The sequence below is a fragment of the Dendrobates tinctorius genome, unplaced genomic scaffold (assembly GCF_039654945.1).
Source record: "Dendrobates tinctorius isolate UK_male_01 unplaced genomic scaffold, ASM3965494v1 ptg000047l, whole genome shotgun sequence".
Taxonomy (NCBI): domain Eukaryota; kingdom Metazoa; phylum Chordata; class Amphibia; order Anura; family Dendrobatidae; genus Dendrobates; species Dendrobates tinctorius.
This window is the reverse complement of record NW_027361715.1, coordinates 2991850-3014081: the sequence shown is the minus strand read 5'-3', so window position 1 is coordinate 3014081 and position 22232 is coordinate 2991850. Positions and strand designations below refer to the sequence as shown.

The following is a 22232-nucleotide window of genomic DNA, read 5'->3' as shown; positions in this document are numbered from 1 at the left end:
ACAGAATGGAAATAACTGCTGAGCCTACCGATAAGTAATTAGGATTTCCTTAAGGAAACTTCAAAAACTGGGAGTCACATAGCAGCGCAGTTATCTGATGGGGCTTCCATACAGTGAATGTTATATGCTAATCAGGTATAAGATACAATTCACTGTTTAAGGTAGAGTCCAAAAAAGAAATGATCAGACAACAGAATGCAGGAAAAAAAAATCCTGCAGCTTGTAAAAAATCTCTGCAGATGCTTTAATCTGTTTATAGATGTTCTGCGAGTGGTTCCCAGATGTATCCTGTTCTTTGTTATCTCCCGTAGACATAACCCAGCTGAAAATGAAACAGAACAGACAGAATGTCTCCGGCAGTGTGTGGATGAGAACATTGAACGAAGAAACCACTACTTGGATCTTGCTGGAATAGAAAACTACACATCAAAATTTGGGCCAGGTGTGTATGGTTGAGATTTTACTGCCGGAAAATATTAAAGGAGCGGATGCGAGGAAATGGCTCACAAAGAGATCAATGATTTCTACTGTGCTAGGAAATATCCATGGACAGGAGAAAGAAGGACAGTCTCTTTTCCCTTCAACCTCAGCAATATAAGGGAAACTAGTGAAAACCAGAATTTTCCATTTGTACGTATCAACTGTTAGGGATTCTGGAAAATTGGGCACAATTTTTTAATGTTTTTATTTTTTGTTGTTTTAAACACAGTGCACATTCAAAAGAAAACGGAGACCAAACTCCTCGGGGAGGATGTTAGCTTGTGAAATGTATTAAATTCACCATAATATTGAATGCATTAATCAAACGTTTCAACAGGGGCGTAATTATAGTGGATGCAGTTGCACTAAGACCTTGTAGCCTGGGGGGTCTAAAAGGTCACTTTGGCCTATATAAGAAGACCAACACTGCTAAAGACCCTTGATAGTGGGTGAAAGGTTTCGCACCAGAGTCCATTAGCTTCAAGTTACGCCACTGCTATTAATGCATTTCATTCATGCCCTTCTTCAGGCCTACAGTATTGGCGGTGATTCTGTGACAGTGGGGAGCAGCAAATTGTTGTTTTTTTTTGCAAAATACAAAACTACACTGTATGACTACAATCTAAAGGACCTCCTGAGGCCTTTTTCCCCATAGTGTAGTTATGATGTAGTTTTTTGTTGTTGTTTCTTTCCTATAAAGGTGATTATAATAGTGGCAAATGTTGATCTACTTCTTCTTTTTGGTGACCACCTAGTAATAGGTTTGTCCACTAGTAAGCACAAGTGGCCAAATAGGAAAATATAATTTAAAAAATTAAACACAAATGGGAAAATTTATTTTTTCTGAACAGTTTTTATGTTTTGATTGTCGATGTTTTCACATGTTAAACATTGTCATCACACTTTTATATCAGCAAAATTGACCACAGGGATATCAATGACAAAGTCATCATTTACTTCCATAGGAAAGTTTTTTAGGCTTGCTCTGTGATCTGTGCAGAGGTCATTGTGGAGTGAGAGGGGATCTGTGCTTTATGTACAAGTGTTATTGTTATTCTGTCTGTAAGTATAATTAGAAGAGTGGTCTGTGCAGAACTTGAAGAATTATCCTTTTACGTAGATTTCAGGGTTTTTTTTAACATAATTAGTAATCTAAACAAATTATTAACATTTTAAAAAAGTGCCTATAACTTGATAGTACAGAGCCTAAGAGACTTCTTGTGCCTCCATACCGGAGGCCCAGGTATGTGCATGTGGACTAAAAGCTCACTTAGACAGTTGTTTTATTTCACTTTGGAGAAAAATTATCTTAGTTTCATTAAATTTGTTTCTTCAGAGAGGAAGAGGACTAGAACTCTAGTGCCACCTATAGGAAGTAGAAATCCTATAAGTCAATGTCGACTTTCTAACGAACCTTGTCACATGACTTAGGATAAAATCCAAAATCTCAATTTGAAAACACTGTGTACTGCCCTTCTTCAGTGCAAAGTCTGAGATCTGGTTTGGATGGGTGAAAGGCGTCTGACCAGGATCCAAGAACTAGAGTTCTAATCCTCTTCCTCTCTGAAGAGACAGTTTGTATATTTCCCAGAGGATCATTGTTGCTTAAAAGTATCTTCACCTTGGCATGTCAGGCTTAACATGTCAGTCTCCTCAAGAAGAACCATTACCCCTTGGATCGTAGTTTCATCGGTGATTTTGTTCAGAGTTTCATCAAATTTTCATCCAGGTGTCTTCCACTTGTCATCCGAGTTTTGTCAAAGTTTGGTACCAGTTATAGTAGTTTTTCTTAGATGAGAAAAAAAGGTTTTATGCCTTCTACTATCTAACAATCCAATGATATCCAAACCCATTGACTGGCATGCTGGTTTTTATCAATGTCGGACACGTCTCAGCCACCATTCAGTCTGCAAAAAAAATGGGACATATGAGCAACCCCATACACCATACTAGGTGCGCGTTCTAACCGTGAAAACCACAGATAGAACTCGGACGTGAAAAATCGACACCTGAATTAGCCCTGTTTCTATGTCAGACTGTTTGGAATTATGGGTAATATAAGTAATTCATAATGTAGTCAGATACAGTTCGAAAAATATCGAAAGGAACCTCTCATTTCACCAGCAGTATTTATCTTACATATTTTAGCAAAATGTGCATTCAAAGAACTCAAACGTATCAAGAATTCGGAGAATTAAATTTTGTTGAAATAAGAGATACAATCTTTCATGTTTAAAAAAAAAAGTTTCAACTGTGCAAATTTCCTGTGAGTCGACTAAGGCCTCTTTCACACATCAGTTTTTTGCCTTCAGGCGCGATCCGGCTTTTTTTGGAAAAAACGGATCCGGCAAAATGCAATGCCGGATCCGTTTTTTCCCCATTGACTTGCATTAGCGCCGGATCGCGCCGGATGGCATTGCGTTTCATCCGTTTTTTGCCGGATCTGGCAACTTGTCTCATTCCGGCGTCTTGAAAAAACGTCTACTGTAACGTTTTTTGTCTCCGGCGAAAAAGCCGGAAGCGCCGGATCCGGCGCTTCCAGCTTTTTGCTACAATGAAAGTCTATGGGCGCCGGAATGCGCCGGATCCAGAAAAAGACGGATCCAGCAACCGGATCCGGTTTTTTTAAGTCTGCGCATGCTCAGATCCAATTGGCCAGCCGCCAGGAACAGAGACGGATCCAGCAAAAAAACTGATCCGTTTCTACAGTTCTCCAAAATTTATGCCGGATCCGTTTTTTCTAAAAAAAGTCGGATCCTGCCTGACGGCAAAAAACTGATGTGTGAAAGTAGCCTAACATTGGCATTGGCAGGGAGCTCCAAAAATTGCCGAACTGGAATATATCCCATTGGTGGCACCTGCATCTATCAAACATTTTTTTTGTATATCTTGACAATATGTCGTAAATGTCCCCAAATGGGATAACTCCTTTACCTATAAGATTATGAATAATTGTCGTATGCAGCAGATGAATCATCCCTCAAATAGCAGTCTTCATATTTTATGTAACAGTACCCCCTAGAGGCAATATTTATATGTTATAAAATACAAGTATTGCAAATTAATGTACTTGTCCAATAGATGAAACATATTTCTCAAAGGGCTCAAATTAGTAAAGAAAAAGTGACCCAGATGTTACTGGCCCATCAGTGACTGGCTGGGTGGGTTTTTCCAGTGTGTTGAGATTTGACTCAGAAGAAGAGACCAGTAGGGTACACGTTGAATTGGGACCTATGAGAAATTGGTTTGGGTGAGTATCACTTCTTTTTTTATTTATCTTTTTTTTTTACCATTCTGTGCCATTTCCAAAAACATTTTTTTCTGTTATAGACAACCCATATCCAAGGCAAGAGCTGAGTTTTTTTTATTATTTCACAGGTTCTTCTGCAACAGCCGAAAAACCAGATTCACATTCAAGAGCTTCTAATCAAATGAGGTCTCGTTCTCATGAACCAGAAACTCTTCATCTACACCAGAGAAGGTCACAAGCGTTGGATACTGGACATTTCAGTCTATTAGACCCTTCTCATCCCAAAATGCTAGAGCTTCAGCAAAGGCAACGGGGTCAAGAATCCAACAAACACTCTGTAAGAAGTCCCAAAGCTTCAAATAAGAATGGAACAGCATTAAACAGTCAGCCAGGGAGGCCAACAAGGAGCAAACCCATCCATGGTGTGCAAATTCCTGTGACTTCCCCAACGGCGCTCATGGGCCAGAGCTATCCTTACCACCATTTACCACCTCAACAACCTCATAGGAAGAGCAAACAGAAAATAAAGGAAGGTCACCAGATGTGCAAAGCGTTCCAGTCACCAATTAACGTAGTGGAAAAAGAGCATGTGAGGGATTTGCCAAGCATGTTATTGTATGATGGCCACAGCGGACACTTGATACAAAGACATGAGCACCATCATCACCATGAGCATCACCACCACTATCACCATTTCTACCAAACATAATATGGACCATTTATGCCACATCCTGAGAAGAACTCCAGAATTGGGTTCCTGTTCTTAAAAGGAAGTTGCTTTGTTAGAAACATACAAATTAATGGACGATATTATTGAACAATGGAAAAGTGGACCCACAAACCCACTGGTGGATAATGCTAAATATATTTTGAACACAACCAAGCACTACTCAGAATTTGGACCTGCCATGGAAGATTTGCGTTAAGTGGTTTTTGGTCACCCACACTCAGATTGTTTGCACAAACACCTTTAAGTAATAAGTCAATTCGGTTTTGGACACCAGAAAATAACAAAAATCCAAACAAACAGCACACTACCTCTAGTAATATTCTTAGTTTGACTTTAAGGCGGGTAGACCTAAGTGACATAATAACTATGAACACATACAAGCCAAGTTTTCTTCACTTTTCCTAACTATCTAAATCTTTGGTAGTATTTATATGTACAGTAATGTTAAGTAGTTTTTTTTGACAGTTGACAGGTCAAAGAAGAACTTTGTGAGTTTCTCAGAATGTTTGAGGAGTCGAAGAAACGTTTGTGTGCGCTAAAGAACCCCTGTTCTACATGGTCTATTACTAGCTAAAGTCAAGATCCTTGAGTGCCTGTTGATTTTAATGGGTTCCTTATTTGCTTGCAGGAAAAATGGGCGCTTCTAAATTGGCTTCCTTAGTGATCACAGTTAATCACACGGGCTTACAGCTAAGTAGGATTTAGTTGATTTGTATTTTTGTTAAAAAGGTAAGGTTGCCCTCCTTTATAATATCTCACAACTTGAGCCCTCCCCTCCATCGTAAGGTCACTCTTTAAGTTGCTTACCGTTTCCAGTATTTTAGTAATCTGAGTATAAAAGACAACATTTTAATTCCTTCCTAGGTTCTTTCTCACAGCCAGAGTTTTTTATTTTGCCTCCATTTTTTTTTTCTTTAAACCTTATCAGGTATATAGTATAAATATATATATAAATCTATATAAAAGTATATTATATATATATACACTCAGGTACTTTTTTTGCGTTTAAATCTGTGGTTTGGTTATTTGTAGCATTTTGTTTTTTTCGTTTTGTTGTTTTTTTTTAAATAGTATGATTATTTTATTTCAAAGAGTTTCTATGTATTATAACAGAATCTTGTGTTCAAAACTTTGCTGTTTTCAGGGCAAAATTCCCATTATTTTAAGGAAAACAAAAAAGCTGAATTGTGAAGGAGTATATTTAATTTCTTTATTTTCTGTTTCTTTTGTTTTTTTTTTTTTTTTATGTTCAACCTAATGAAAATAAAGCAGATAATAGGACTGTCCCTAACTGGCTATGGATGCAGTATGTTACATTAGAAAGTAGATCAGATATCTGTGCAAAGCAAAGCAAAGGCAGAGGCAGACTTAATTTGGACTGAACCAGTGATGGATCTCTTTTAGTAACTACAGTATATGTAGGTATGGCACACATATTTTTTGCTGCCACAGCCATACTTTTGCTATAATTTGTTATTGATTTTTTTGATACCGCCCATTTTATTGATGGGACTTATGATAACCATTTGAGTTGCTTTGCTCCTTTTTATATCTCGCTCTTGCTTTTTATTTATTAAAGGTGTAAAATACCTATAAATTTCCCATATAAATATTAGATACTATTTTCAAGTTCTGAAGGTGAAAGTACTGTACATACAGTTTCTTTAGATCAGTCCATTTTCCTTCTTTTTTTTTCTTATATTATACTGGAGACATGTTAGGTTAGACTTGATGGACATAAGTCTACCTTCAACCTTAAAACTATAAAAACTGGTGCCCAGGGTTCATCCAGTAGTTAACAGCATGGGATTTTTGGGTTCTAACTTATAGCATTGCCTTGTATGGTGCACTAAGGTTCAATATGGAGCTAAAAAGGTTCTCTGAGATCATAAAGACCCCATATTAAAAAGGGCATGTCCTTGCCATTCATATATGAATGCTACATGAGCAAAATGGTGATGGAATTCCAATTATGTGTTATTCATATAATCTTTAATAGCTAAAAGAGGTTGTCTCATAGTCAAAATAATGTATCTATGCACGGGTTGGTGAAAAGTGTATGATCACTGGGGATCCGATTTCTGGGATTCCCATCAATCATGAGATTGGTCCATTTACTGTCAGTAGGAGTGGTCACACATGCCCACTACTTCTCTAGTCATTGTCTATAGTAGTGGTCACGCATGCTCACTAATACTCCACTGTCTATAGGAGGTGGTCACACATGCTCGCAACTGCTCCATTCACTGTAGAAGTCGTCACATATGCTCACTACTACTCCATTCATTGTCTTTAGGAGTGGTGAAACATGCTCTCTACTTCTTCATTCTCGGTCTATAGGAGTGGTCACACATGCTTTGTACTGCTCTATTCACTGTAGAAGTCGTCACATATGCTCACTACTACTCCATTCGTTGTCTTTAGGAGTGGTCACACATGCTCCCTACTGCTCCATTCACTGTCTATAGGAGGTGGTCACACATGCTCCCTACTGCTCCATTCACTGTCTATAGGAGGTGGTCACACATGCTCGCAACTGCTCCATTCACTGTCTTTTGTCTGTAGAAGTCATCACATATGCTCACTACTACTCCATTCGCTGTCTGTAGGAGGGGTCACACAAGTTCACTATTTGTCCATTCACGGTCTATAAGAGGTTGTCACACATGCTTCCTACTGCTTCACTCACTTTATGTAGGAGTGGTCACACATGCTTCCTACTGCTCCATTCACTTTATGTGGGAGTGGTCACACATGCTTCCTACTGCTCCAATCACTTTATGTGGGAGTGGTCACACATGCTTCCTACTGCTCCATTCACTTTATGTAGGAGTGGTCACACATGCTTCCTACTGCTCCATTCACTTTATGTGGGAGTGGTCACACATGCTCACTATTGATACATTCACTATCTAAAGGAGTAGTCACACATGCTCACTACTGCTCCATTCACTTTATGTAGGAGTGGTCACACATGCTTCCTACTGCTCCATTCACTTTATGTAGGAGTGGTCACACATACTTCCTACTGCTCCATTCACTTTATGTAGGAGTGGTCACACATGCTTCTTACTGCTCCATTCACTTTATGTAGGAGTGGTCACACATGCTTCCTACTGCTCCATTCACTTTATGTAGGAGTGGTCACACATGCTTCCTACTGCTCCAATCACTTTATGTAGGAGTGGTCACACATGCTTCCTACTGCTCCATTCACTTTATGTGGGAGTGGTCACACATGCTTCCTACTGCTCCATTCACTTTATGTGGGAGTGGTCACACATGCTTCCTACTGCTCCATTCATTTATGTGGGCGTGGTCACACATGCTCACTATTGATACATTCACTATCTAAAGGAGTAGTCACACATGCTCACTACTGCTCCATTCACTTTATGTAGGAGTCACACATGCTCACTATTACTCCATTCACTGTCTATAGGAGTGGTCACACATGCTCACTATTGATACATTCACATAGGGGACTTTGGGCCTCCTGTTCTCATGATTGGTGGGAGCCTCATCAAATGCATTAAACACTGATCATCTATTCTGTTTATAAATAAAAAATATTTCCTATGGAACAATCCCGTTACAGTCTTTATGCTTCATTTTTATGAGGCAAAGTGCTTTTCAGACTTGGAATATTGTCAGCAATGAATATTCCTTGTGTTAGTGGCGAAAAGTTTCAAAACACTAAGTGAACCCTTACACTCTATTTTCCAAAGTAAAAAAGGCCCTGTAGAAGAGTTTAAATAATTCACATTTGACTGCTACATACGCTCTCACAATGATATGTACTGGGGTCCTGTGCGAGATCCATATAACAATTTGTGAATTTGTGGGGTCACTGAGTTGAATCGTATGACCACAAGTCTCTACTTATGAATCTAGTGGCTCTGCCTGTTTTTGGCTCTACAGTGCCATTGCTTGGTTGGTACATATAAAAGTGGAGTACTTTTTAATGGAATCATGTGTTCCAGAGGTGTAACGTACCATTGGAGTTAAGCTTTGAATTTTTGGTTTAATCGTTTTTCCAAAATATTATCTTCTAAAGTGATCTCAGGCTATGAAGTTCAGTTATGGCAAGGAGCAAATTAAAATGGATCCGCAACGTTTTAATATTTTCGAAGACTTTTTTTTATTCTCCATGAGTACTCCCTAAAGTGTTATCTTAAAAGGCATTACTAAAGTTCTTGTAGCTTTTGTGAACTTTACATAAGCAAGTAAAAAGTTCTAAGTATCATATGTATATCTGGAATTCTCAATCTTTATCTGTTGGGCTTGCACAAGCAAGAATATGATGATGCATGGGATTCAAAGTCCATGCTAACAGTACAAATATACACCGAATTATCTTTCATTTTCCTCTTGAGCCCAGTGTAGTAATAACAAATGGATGACATCTCATGAGAGAGGTCATGTAACACCTTAAAAACACTAGTTACCAAGATTCTCAGATTAGTAGTCCTCAGTCTAAGTCATGGTGACCACCTTCTACATCACGGGTTTCCGGACTTGAATGCTGCAAAATGCCCAAGAGCAATGACTAAGCATCCACTTGGACTGTTGACAAGTATGCCCCAAGGTGTTCTATGCCAATTTCCCCGTTACATATAATTAATTGCCTAAACATTTTCAAAACACTAACGGTTTTTCTCCACCTACGTTCCATGGCATTGTTCTTAGCTCCAGTAATTGTTTTGACCTTGTCATGTATAGGCAAAACATAATTTACCAATTTACCAAAAAAGTCTTAGAGGACGATACGTAGAGAAGACTTCCTATAAATATTTCTTATACATCTTCTACACTTACAATCTGAATAATGGTGTTTTTCTTCCACTCCTTCAGAATGAGCCACTGAATCTATGTCCCAAGTTGTGATTCGAAATGAAAGGTGTTGTTAAGGATTAGAAAAAGGGTTACTTTTTGTCCCGAATCTGTGCCACTCTTGTCCTTGGTCTGTTTTTGGTATGGCAGGTGATTAGGACTGACCCATGATATTAGATACATCTTGCAGAAAAGATTGGTACTCTTTTTTAATCCTGGACAACCTCTTTGTCTTCTTTATAGTGTTCAATTACCAATGTTCCTAAGACATCCCTTCTGGAGGCCTAATCACTCGCTTTGGCTCCATGGACAAAGAGTTAATCGTGGAGAAAGTCCGCATTAAAACTAGAAACAAACAAGTTGTAAGGAGTTACTTTACTATAGCCAACATGTTAATATGGCTCCTGAATAATAATAATACATGAAGAACTGTATAATAAATGCCAACGCATTAACGGAAGAGTTTGTATATATGTATCTGCTGTAGGTTCTTTTGAGGAATAAATATCTTAGAGGTTGGAGCATGACGGCAACTGAATTAGTTATTAAATGTTAGGTTTCATGTTCGTCTGTGATATATACAAGGTGACTATAACTGGAAACTTTAGACGCGATTAGGAAAAGTAATTTGTGTGTTAGGCATGACTTTAGAAATGGGCATGATTCGAAGGCTAAATACCATTTCCTTTTTTTATTGATCCAAAACATTTCAAAAGAAGGTATGTATCAGAAAAATAGCAATGTGATATTAGTATTTTGCTTTAACAAAAATATATAAAAAAAATTATATATTACTCAAATATTGGTCAATTACCATTTGGGATGAGTGGCTGTAGATGTAGAGGAGTTTGATCTTGTGGGAGGCAGTGACCTATTCATTCATTAGGGTCAGCTAGAACAGTACTGCATGTGATAAGGATAGTGTTATTATGGGTCGCTAATGGACAAGTAATAAAGTACTGAATACCATAGAAAACTCTCAAAAGTCTGATATAAATCAGGTATGCGAAAAATGCATTGAAGTCAACTGATGTTTTATAATAAGTATGTTGTAGAAAATTGTATCCCGGCCTCAGTGTATGCCTCCATGTGAACGAGAGGACCTTCAGATCAAGTGCAGACATGTCGGGATATTTCAAGTAGCAAGAACATGTTAAAAAAAAAAGTTGGTCATGAAAGTATGCCGAAGAAAAGGCTCCCTAAAGTGCAAGAAAGAGGGTTGTATGCGCCACCACAGTCTGTTTAAGCTCCTCTTACCATGAGATCCTACATATTTACTGTTCACTATTACCTCTGCCGGGTGCAAATAATTCACATTTGTAAAACAAAAAATGATATTTAATTTTGCAGTTATTTATAAATTAGGCATGTTTCTATAAATGGTAATTTAGGCATAAGTGGAGGCAGAATTCAAATTTTTGGCAATCTATAAAACCTCTAAGATTTCCGTACCCAAAGATTTTCAAGATGGGCACGATCATTGTCAACGGGGTTAAATTGGACGTGTCAATAAGGAATGTGGAAAGTTATTTTTTTATGATAAAATTCGAAATATAAGCTAAATGTTTTCTCTCCAATATTTAAAGATATTTCTACTCTTCTCGTCTAAAACGTAATATCTTTTCTAAAAACTTAGGATCCAAATTACATTGACTATTCGACTGAATTACGCGTTATTAGATGTGAAGCAGTCGGTCATAACAAAAGATCGAAAGCAAAAAAGTGTGAGGTCCATCTGTCTGGTTGAAATAGCTAACCAATATTCCATTAGGGGAAAGTCGAAAAACTTTTCCTTTGGTGTTTGGTACAATATAGACCAACCTGATATGGACCAAAAATGGAGCCATGTGATTCCAAGACTAGGCCTGGAGCTTTACTCTATGCACAGATTTGTATGATAGTGCCCATACTGTGCTTATGGGTATGTAATAAAGACTTTGCCAATGCCACATTTGTCTTTCGGGTCACTATTGGGGAAGAAATTGGTAAAAATGTATTTTTTTTCCCTTTTCTTTACTACTTTTTTTGCTTTAGCTTTCAAGGGAAATACGCAATGCATGTTATGCTGGAACCATTTTTTTATATATGGATTTTCTCACACTTTTCTTACGGCCCAACTGTGACTTTTACCATTTCAATGTTGCATGCTTCTTACTATGTGTATACTTGGTCCTGACTGTTCAAGAGTGTACATAACATAACTCCTTAAACCAGTTATGCTTAATTTTTTTTTTTTTAAGCTGAGACCTCAAATGACATTGTATTTTTCATGAATGACTTAAAACTTTAAATAAGCTATAGAATACTTTTAATATCTGACAGCAACTTGTTTGCTCTTTAAAGAGAATCTGTCACCAGGTTTTTACTATTCCTTCTGAGAGCAGCATGATGTAGGGGCAGAGACCCTGATTGCAATGATGTATCACTTACTGGGCTGCTTGCTGCAGTTGCAGTCTATCGTTTGTCTGAATTTTGAGCACTGTATGACCCTGCCCGCACCACTGATTGGCAGCCTTCTGCCAATCAGTGTTGGGGGTGTGGCTGGACTACATGGCAGCAGGTTTACTAGTCCTGTAGTGATAATCTCCTGCTTGATTTTATCAAACCTACAGCGAGCAGCCCAATAAGGGACACATCACTGGAATCAGGGTCTTTGTTTCTACATCTTAGATTAGAAGGCAGAAATCTGGTGACAAGTTTCCTTTAAAGGGAATCTGTCACCGGAAGTTGGAGACCTATGTAAATGGCCTGTGTCCGGTCCGATGGGCAGTGTTTCTTCTTCTTTCTCCACCCCATCCGTGGCCCCCGTCTGCGATCTTTGTCGGTATTAGAGAAGTTAACTCCAAAGCAATCTAGCTTCGCACACAAGCAGTATGCTTTGCCCAACTGCGGGCAAAGCCGAAAATCATTACTGCGCATGCGCCGGTACACTATGTCCCGGAAGTATTTCACTGTGTTCCGGGGCATAGTGTATCGGCGCATGCGCAGTAATGATTTTCAGCTTTGCCCGCAGTTGGGCAAAGCATACTGCGCGTGTGCGAAGCTAGATTGCTTTGGAGTTAACTTCTCTAATACCGACAAAGATCGCAGACGGGGGCCACGGATGGGGTGGAGAAAGAAGAAGAAACACTGCCCATCGGACCGGACACAGGCCATTTACATAGGCCTCCAACTTCCGGTGACAGATTCCCTTTAATAAGTGGTGTAATATACTCACATTTGAGTTCCTCGTACTTGGTACAGTACCTTTATTTGTTGCCATTTTCAAACTATAATAGCCATATAAATAATGGGCTAGTATGAGACAAAAACTTTCATCACTGATCAAGTATCACCATGCTGCTGGCCAGAGAAGAGATTGCCAACCGTATTAGCGTATCCAATATGTGTTGAACATATATGTTCAGGTGGGGGTGGAGAAACGGTATTTATAGAATGCATATTTGTACAGGAACGGAAAACAATAAAGGTTCAAAAACATGTAATATATAAACTGTATTCCTTATTTAATAGCAAATTTCTCTCACTTTAACTGAGTATTTATCTTTTTTTATGTGTATTTCATGTAAAGATTCATTTTTTGTATCCTTTGCCACTTCCATTCTGTAAAAAATAGTTCAGTGTTTTTTTTTTTATTAGCACCAGGTGTTAATTCCAAAACGACTTATTTTATACTAAGTAGAAAGTAGGAAATGTAACCTTTGCTCCTCTTGGTGTCTCATGTTCAAACTTATTTTAACTTTAGAACTCAAATGGTTAAATATAGACAACTCGGAATCTATTTTAACCAATTCTGATATAACTTGATCTGTTAAAGGCTCCACGGAAGATTTACCGCAGACTTGCTATAAACATCAAATGTTGGACATTCTAAGGGCGTTCTTCACTCTTTAAAATCCAAATAAATAGATACGGCAAAATTCGGAATACGAAGTTGTTATGTCATTGTATGTTCTGCAAAATGATGATTCATGCAATATTTTATTTTCTTATGGTCATACCAAGGACATACATATTAAATTTTTCTTTAAGGGTTGACTAAACAGGTCATTGTTAAATTGGAAATGCTTTGTGAAACCAACACTGTTCTAAATGTTTTTCATGATATTCTGACCACTAGGTGGCAAATCGGTGTATCTGCCACAATTTTTTTTTTTTTTTGGCTTTATCAGGGCATTTGCTGCCATCTTCCACTGATGCAGATGTTCTCGGAGCGTAACAACTATGTTCAGGCATGTTGCTGTAAATTTTGTTGTAAATAAAATAAATGCTTTTTATTATACTTTTGCAGACGTGTCTCACCGAAGTTTTATGAAACGACCTGTAATATAGGATTGTTTGTGGTATATAACATCTCAAAGCGGAAATGTTGTCAAAAACAAGCATCTGATTTCATAAACACATTTTGGAAACTCATGGGTTAAGGTCTCTGATTTTGGTTCTGTGGAACATTCAAGCCCACTTGACAATCATTTGTGAAGTCCTAGGCCCTGATTCATTAAGACAACAAGTTTTGATGAAGGAGCCGGGTGGAGTCAGATGATTCATGAAGGGGTGCACGCCTTTTCATTAATCTGGAGCATCTGCCACTCCAGAAATCTTACTCCAATACGTGACTGGAGTAAAGGCCTGTCACATATTGCCAGCGAGATCGCTGATTTTGTGACGCCACAGTGAAATCGCTGTGTGTGACATGTATCAGCGACCGGCCCCCCTGCCGGATATCGCTGATTGCGCTCCATCGTCCTGGGCCATTTTTTGATTGTTGGTCTCCCGCTGGCCGGCGCACATCACTGCGTGTGGCAGCGAGAGAACAGTGATCAGCGAAGCTGGACGCTGGTTTCCATTGCAAACAGCGGCTCTTAGATACCCGCTGTTTACATTGGAAACCAGCTTGCTCGCTGGTCCTGATCACTGGAGGGGCTGTCTATGTGACAACTCACCAGCGATCAGCCTAACTATGTCCCAGCAATCCCATCCATGTCGGATCATTGGTGGGATCGCTGGGACATCGTGATGTGTGTCGTTATGTGTGTCAGAGCAGGCTCAACCACCAGCTTAGTCTTCCCTGGGGGTTAATTTACAGGGACCCAATTAGTATTTTCTATACTCTTGTTCAGTCTAACAGGGTATAGTCCTGTTTGCTTGGTTTCATAGTACCGCTCTGTGGTGTAACAGAGCTTGGTACTCTGCACTCTGTGCACACTGAGTGACATTTAACTCAGTATGCTTAAAGTGTTTTCTCGCAGCCTCGCTCCGCCATTGTGCTAGCTGCGGTTTCTTCATCACCGCACGGTGGACCCCGGGTTGCGAATCCACCTTATTACAATTTTTTATTTGGTGCGTCCCGCAAACCATAGCAGGGCAACTCAGGGTTACACCAAAATTTTGTGACTTTTCAAAGCAATTTATGACGAAATTGCATCGATGAATCAAGGCCATTTTCTTGGTTTCAATTGTAAGGGTATGTGCACACGTTGTGGATTCGTGTATGGATTTTTCCGCGCGGAATCTGCGGAATGCTCGGGTCAAAATGCCTGCATTTTACCTGCGGATTTAGTGCAGATTTCCTGCGGATTTAGAGCAGATTTCGCCTGTGTTTTTACACTTGCGGATTCCTATAATGGAATAGGGGTAAAAACGCTGCGGAATCCGCACAAACAATTGACATGCTGCGGAAAATAAACCTCTGCATTTCCACGTTGAATTTTCTGCAGCATGTGCACAGCGGTTTTTGCATTCCTTTGGATAACATGGTACTGTACATCACTTGGAAAACTGCTGCGGATCCACAGGGCCAAATCCGCTGTGGATCCGCACACGAATCCGCAACGTGTTCACATACCCTTAGGAGTTATAAAAACTTAATTCCAGCTCGCCCAGTTGCTCTATGCTCATCCACCTGGGACTCAGACACCGGCCTCGCCCTGGCCTCACATCAATGATAATGGAAAAAATTGGAGTCCGGCTCAACAGGACTGGATTTTCCTTTTCATTTTATTTTTCAAAAGAAATTACAGTGCATACAAAAGAAAATTTTCATGCTCAACATGACCCAGTCGACGCGTTTTAAATGCACTAAACAGTCTTACTCATGACTCATGGGTATGGTGTTCTGGAAAGAAGGCTCAATAATAATAATATATAATCTTTATTTATATAGTGCCAACATATTCCGCAGCGCTTTACAGTTTAACAGTTTCAAAACAAGTCATAAGTAACAACGTCAACAATATAATAATTAAAGCAAAATAAGACGACCCTGCTCGTGACCGCTTACAATCTACAATGAGGTGGGGGAGACACAAAGTACAGGGGTGTATTTAAAATGATGTATTTACAATGATGGTCCAGCCATCTTGAGGGAGTGAGGGATGGATGGAGATAGTGAATGGGCTACACACGCACACTTACACATAGCATGACTTTGATTAGTGAACGCGATAGGCTGCTCTGAACAAATGTGTTTTGAGGGAGCGCCTGAAACTATGCAAATTGTGGATAGTCCTAATTTCTTGGGGTTGAGCATTCCAGAGGATAGGCGCAGTGCGGGAGAAGTCTTGGAGTCGGGAGTGGAAGGTATGGATTAGTGCAGAGGTTAGTCGAAAGTCGTTTGCAGAGTGCAGCGGTCGGCTAGGCCGATAGACAGAAATGAGAGAGGAGATGTAGGGGGGTGCTGCACTGTGGAGAGCTTTGTGGGTGAGAACAAGTACTTTGAATTGGATCCTATAATGAATGGGCAGCCAGTGTAAGAACTGGCGAAGAGCGGACGCATCCGAGTACCAATTAGCCAGATGGACGACCCTGGCTGCTGCATTAAGTATGGACTGGAGAGGGGATAGTCGAGTAAAGTGGAGGCCAATTAATAGAGTGTTGCAGTAATCCAGGCGGGAGTGGATCAATGCTACAGTGAGGGTTTTTGTTGTTTCCATGGTGAGAAAAGGGCAGATTCAAGAGATGTTCTTTAGCTGTAAGCAGCACAAAAATAATGAACAATATTTATAAAATTCATAAATTTGCAATACCTGGAAGGTAATAATAAGAAAAAACATTTAATCACATTTTAACGGTTAGTAATTTCTTAATAGAAGAGCAAAACACACACAATGGTGTAACCGGCCAAATGGCTGCAAAGGTTCCTTTAAAGGGAACCTGTCACCCCCCAGGCATTTTTAAGTAAAAGAGCCACCTTGTGCAGCACTAATGCTGCATTCTGTCAAGGTTGCTCTTTTATTTAGCTTCCCTTTCACCGCCGAAATAATCGTTTTTAAAATTGGTCAGACATACCTGATATTTGACAGGGGGGCAGGTCTTTCCTCCCCTGGACACAGACACCTCACACATCAGTCATGTCCAGCTTTTGAATTTGGTGCCGCCTCCTCAGCGTTCATTTCTTTTTCTCACGCCTGCGCTGTAATATTCTTTCAGTGGTGCAGCAGGACCTGTGATGACGTCAGCACCATGTGACCAGTAGGGGCGGAGCTCACCAGAGCAGTGGTGCAGCAGGACCTGTTATGATGTCAGCACCATGTGACCCGTAGGGGCGGCGCTGAGCAGGGCAGCGGTGCAGCAAGACCTGCGGTGAGGAGGCGGCGCCAAATTCAAAAGCAGGACATGACTGACGTATGTGAGGCGTCTGTGTCCAGGGGGGAAAGACCTGCCCCCCTGTCAAATATCAGGTATGTCTGACCAATTTTAAAAACGATTATTTCGGTGGTGGACGGGATGCTAAATAAAAGAGCCACCTTGACAGAATGCAGCATTAGTGCTGCACAAGGTGGCTCTCTTACTTAAAAACGCCTGGGGGGGTGACAGGTTCCCTTTAACTTCCGTCTTAAATCTATGGCAGCTTAGAAAAACACTTGCAAGTACTAACAAGACACAATGTGGTACTGTCTTCTAAAACATTTAGGTTGAACCAATAGCGACAGCCTCAACAATTTTGGGAAAGTAATATGGAAATTCAGCATAGAATATTTTAGGTTATAAGTATAGATTAGAGAAAATAAAGTCCTGTAAGTGTTATCCCCTGATATCAAAGCAAGGCACATCATATGACTTCGTTAGATGACTAGTATACTTGTTTTTGTTTGTCTGAAATAGATTTGCAGCTGTTGCTGAAACTTAGAAAAGTGGAGACAAGTAAAAGTGAGAGCAGACCACCACATCCATCTCTGTTTACTCCATGATTCTGTAATAAAAGAAAGACAAGAAGGACTGCAATGTAAGTTATTTTAGGTCACAGACTCAAAGTATCCAATGAGTCATATTTTATGTTTAGTGTTTCTACAGGGATAAAGTATGAAGGTTCAGGCTAAGTTCTCCATAACTCTGAAATTTTGGTTTAAAGCTGTGTTTTAACCAAATTTTTCCTTTTTAGTAAATCTAAAATAAATAATTTTTCAAAGAATCTTGACTAAAAAATATCCTATACATTGTGCATACAGTTCCTACGCAGACCAATGTGCTTCCGTTTTTATACAGCTTTTTTTACAATGATGTCGAAGCTAGTCAAAGGCCTGGAGTGACATTCTTCCCTATTGGGCTGATTTCTAGCTCACAAGCACACAGTGGGCACCCCCTCCTTTAAAATTCTTGCAAGATCCTGACTGTAACCTGAGCATCATCATTATGTTCTACCCAACAGCCCCAGCTGGCTCTACCTTGATTCCCTTTTATTCTCTTGCGGTACTTTGACCTCCTTTACTTGCACATTGGAGATATATCTGACTCAGATGTTTCCTTCACTCCCTATATCCAATCACTCTCATCCTCTGGTCACATGCACCTCAAAAACATCTCCAAAATTCATCCTATTCTTGCCATGGAAACTGCAAAATTCTAAATGTTGGTTGATTCATTATCACATTGACTACTGTAACTCACTGAATTCCCTCTTCAATCAATCTTGAACGTAGCAGCCAGGCTCATATTTCTATGCAGCTGCTACACCAATGCTTCTAACCTGTGCCAGCCATTGCACTGGTTGCCCATATGCTACCCATAAAGCTCTCCACAGCACACTGTCCTGGATCTCATTCCTTATCTCTGCTCATCACCCTAGCTGTGCTCTCTATTCTGCTAAAAAGTTAAGACTAACATCCGCTATAATCTGAACCGCCCACTTCCATCTCCAAAACTTTTCTTGTGCTGCTCCAGTTCTCTGGAATGCACTACCACAGACAAAAAAGGTTAATTTGTGGTACCCCCGAGGGTTCAGTCGCCACAGAGGTACTGCACCTCATCCAGAGGTGTGGTATCCTACCCTTAGGTAAGGAGGGAGCGCCACCTGGGACTTCAACACCTGCACCCAACACACTCCAGGCAGGCCAGGAAAGGGTGTTGGGACTTGGGCAGAGTCGTTAGATGAGTGAGCAAAGGTAGAGAAGGGGAGAAACTAAGGAGATGGTGTGACGAGGAGCGTAGCCAATCAGAAAGTGAGTGGGAGGAGTTAGTGGAGAGATAGAGAGAAGATTCCAGAAAGTGTCAGTTGGTGACAGTACAGCGGAGGAGCAGGACTGATGTAGGGAGAGTAAGGATCAGAGAGAAACATCTAGAAGGAAGGAAGCTCCTAGGAGAAGACAAGGGGACCTTGGGGCACAGAAAGTGCGGAAAGCCATCCGTGGGGCCCGTATCCAGACGTGGAAGGACCAGGCCACAGTGAGGGAGCCGGCCGCTAAGCCTAGTGGAGAAGAACAAATGAGGCTCAGCTATCAAGCGGGAGGCTGAGGATATTTCAGGTGCCTCAGCCACAGCCAGAATTATTCCCTAAAAAAGGCAGCCAAAATAGGAGCAAGGGGACACTGAGAATGTCACCCGACAGGGTCCGAGGCTGCTGGATTGGGGACACTGCTGTGAGGGCGCAGGGCAGGAGAGAAAGGTGAAGAGTTGCGCAGAGAGATAGCCAAGAAAGGAGAACATAAAGAGGAGTTCTGAAACGGTGTCACCAATCTACCTGGGAGTTGGCTGGACCCCTCCCCCGGAGGACACAGTGCCAAGCGGGTCATCGCGTGCAGAGTTGTGAGTAAAAAAAACAGAAACTGCACCCATCTGTGTCCTTCGTGTTATTTACATCTCGCCTGCTTTACACCGCATTCCCCATCACCGTCACCGGCTCAACTGCCCTGGGACACAGCTCTGCCTGTGGAGAGCTTCACCATCTCTGCTGCCCTAAGACTGTCCCAGTGGATCTGCATTGCAGCGTCGGCTACCCTTGCCGAATACCACGGGTGGTGTCACGATTCCCCTTTTCCTACCATTTTCCTATCATCTTCCCCCTCATTGAACATCCATCTTTACTGGACGCCCAGGGCCACGGACCGGGTCACTGCCACCATGACACATCCCCCTTTAAAGAACCTGACCGGCCCGGTCAGGGGTGAATTAAGGGTAGCCAGGGCCCGGGGCAGTTCAGACTCTGTGGGCCCCCCTCGTCACGTGACGGGGGTCATGAATCGTAGAGCCACACTCTACATAGAGAATAATGGGGCCTCCAGCACCGACCTCCACCCGCAGAGCCGCACTCTACATAGAGAATAATGGGGCCTCCAGCACCGACCTCCACCCGCAGAGCCGCACTCCACATAGAGAATAATGGAGCCTCCAGATCCGACCTCCACCCGCAGAGCCCCACGCCACATAGAGAATAATGGAGCCTCCAGCACCGACCTCCACCCGCAGAGCCACACTCCACATAGAGAATAATGGAGCCTCCAGCACCGGCCTCCACCCGCAGAGCCACACTCCACATAGAGAATAATGGAGCCTCCGGCACCGGCCTCCACCCGCAGAGCCACACTCCACATAGAGAATAATGGAGCCTCCAGCACCGGCCTCCACCCGCAGAGCCGCACTCCACATAGAGAATAATGGGGCCTCCAGCACCGACCTCCACCCGCAGAGCCGCACTCCACATAGAGAATAATGGAGCCTCCAGCACCGACCACCACCCGCAGAGCCACACTCCACATAGAGAATAATGGAGCCTCCAGCACCGACCTCCACCCGCAGAGCCGCACTCCACATAGAGAATAATGGAGCCTCCAGCACCGACCTCCACCCGCAGAGCCGCACTCCACATAGAGAATAATGGAGCCTCCAGCACCGGCCTCCACCCGCAGAGCCGCACTCCACATAGAGAATAATGGAGCCTCCAGCACCGACCTCCACCCGCAGAGCCGCACTCCACATAGAGAATAATGGAGCCTCCAGCACCGACCTCCACCCGCAGAGCCGCACTCCACATAGAGAATAATGGGGCCTCCAGCACCGACCTCCACCCGCAGAGCCGCACTCCACATAGAGAATAATGGAGCCTCCAGCACCGACCTCCACCCGCAGAGCCACACTCCACATAGAGAATAATGGAACCTCCAGCACCGACCTCCACCCGCAGAGCCGCACTCCACATAGAGAATGATGGAACCTCCAGCACCGACCTCCACCCGCACTCTACATAGAGAATAATGGAGCCTCCAGCACCGAGCTCCACCCGCAGAGCCACACTCCACATAGAGAATAATGGAGCCTCCAGCACCGACCTCCACCCGCAGAGCCCCACTCCACATAGAGAATAATGGAGCCTCCAGCACCGACCTCCACCCGCAGAGCCGCACTCCACATAGAGAATAATGGAGCCTCCAGCACCGACCTCCACCCGCAGAGCCGCACTCCACATAGAGAATAATGGAGCCTCCAGCACCGACCTCCACCCGCAGAGCCCCACTCCACATAGAGAATAATGGAGCCTCCAGCACCGACCTCCACATGCAGAGCCGCACTCCACATAGAGAATAATGGAGCCTCCAGCACCGACCTCCACCTGCAGAGCCGCACTCCACATAGAGAATAATGGAGCCTCCAGCACCGACCTCCACCCGCAGAGCCGCACTCCACATAGAGAATAATGGAGCCTCCAGCACCGACCTCCACCCGCAGAGCCCCACTCCACATAGAGAATAATGGAGCCTCCAGCACCGACCTCCACATGCAGAGCCGCACTCCACATAGAGAATAATGGAGCCTCCAGCACCGACCTCCACCCGCAGAGCCCCACTACACATAGAGAATAATGGAGCCTCCAGCACCGACCTCCACCCGCAGAGCCCCACTCCACATAGAGAATAATGGAGCCTCCAGCACCGACCTCCACCCGCAGAGCCGCACTCCACATAGAGAATAATGGAGCCTCCAGCACCGACCTCCACCCGCAGAGCCACACTCCACATAGAGAATAATGGAGCCTCCAGCACCGACCTCCACCCGCAGAGCCGCACTCCACATAGAGAATAATGGAGCCTCCAGCACCGACCTCCACCCGCAGAGCCGCACTCCACATAGAGAATAATGGAGCCTCCAGCACCGACCTCCACCCGCAGAGCCACACTCCACATAGAGAATAATGGAGCCTCCAGCACCGACCTCCACCCGCAGAGCCGCACTCCACATAGAGAATAATGGGGCCTCCAGCACCGACCTCCACCCGCAGAGCCGCACTCCACATAGAGAATAATGGAGCCTCCAGCACCGACCTCCACCCGCAGAGCCGCACTCCACATAGAGAATAATGGAGCCTCCAGCACCGACCTCCACCCGCAGAGCCGCACTCCACATAGAGAATAATGGAGCCTCCAGCACCGACCTCCACCTGCAGAGCCGCACTCCACATAGAGAATAATGGAGCCTCCAGAACCGACCTCCACCCGCAGAGCCGCACTCCACATAGAGAATAATGGAGCCTCCAGAACCGACCTCCACCCGCAGAGCCGCACTCCACATAGAGAATAATGGAGCCTCCAGAACCGACCTCCACCCGCAGAGCCGCACTCCACATAGAGAATAATGGAGCCTCCAGAACCGACCTCCACCCGCAGAGCCGCACTCCACATAGAGAATAATGGAGCCTCCAGCACCTACCTCCACTCGCAGAGCCGCACTCCA

At 42.8% G+C, this 22232-nt stretch overlaps 1 protein-coding gene across 1 annotated transcript in view; it reads left to right on the top strand.

Moving 5' to 3' along the window:
- NKD1 (NKD inhibitor of WNT signaling pathway 1) overlaps positions 1-13580 on the top strand; it is a 103079-nt gene extending 89499 nt beyond the window's left edge. Inside the window, exons 9-11 of the mRNA XM_073576178.1 lie at positions 312-442; positions 3859-11989; positions 12479-13580. Of these exons, the coding sequence (XP_073432279.1) occupies positions 312-442; positions 3859-4439 (712 nt within the window). The 3' untranslated portion in view covers positions 4440-11989; positions 12479-13580. The remainder of the gene's footprint in view (positions 1-311; positions 443-3858; positions 11990-12478) is intronic.
- The last annotated feature ends 8652 nt before the right edge of the window (positions 13581-22232 follow it).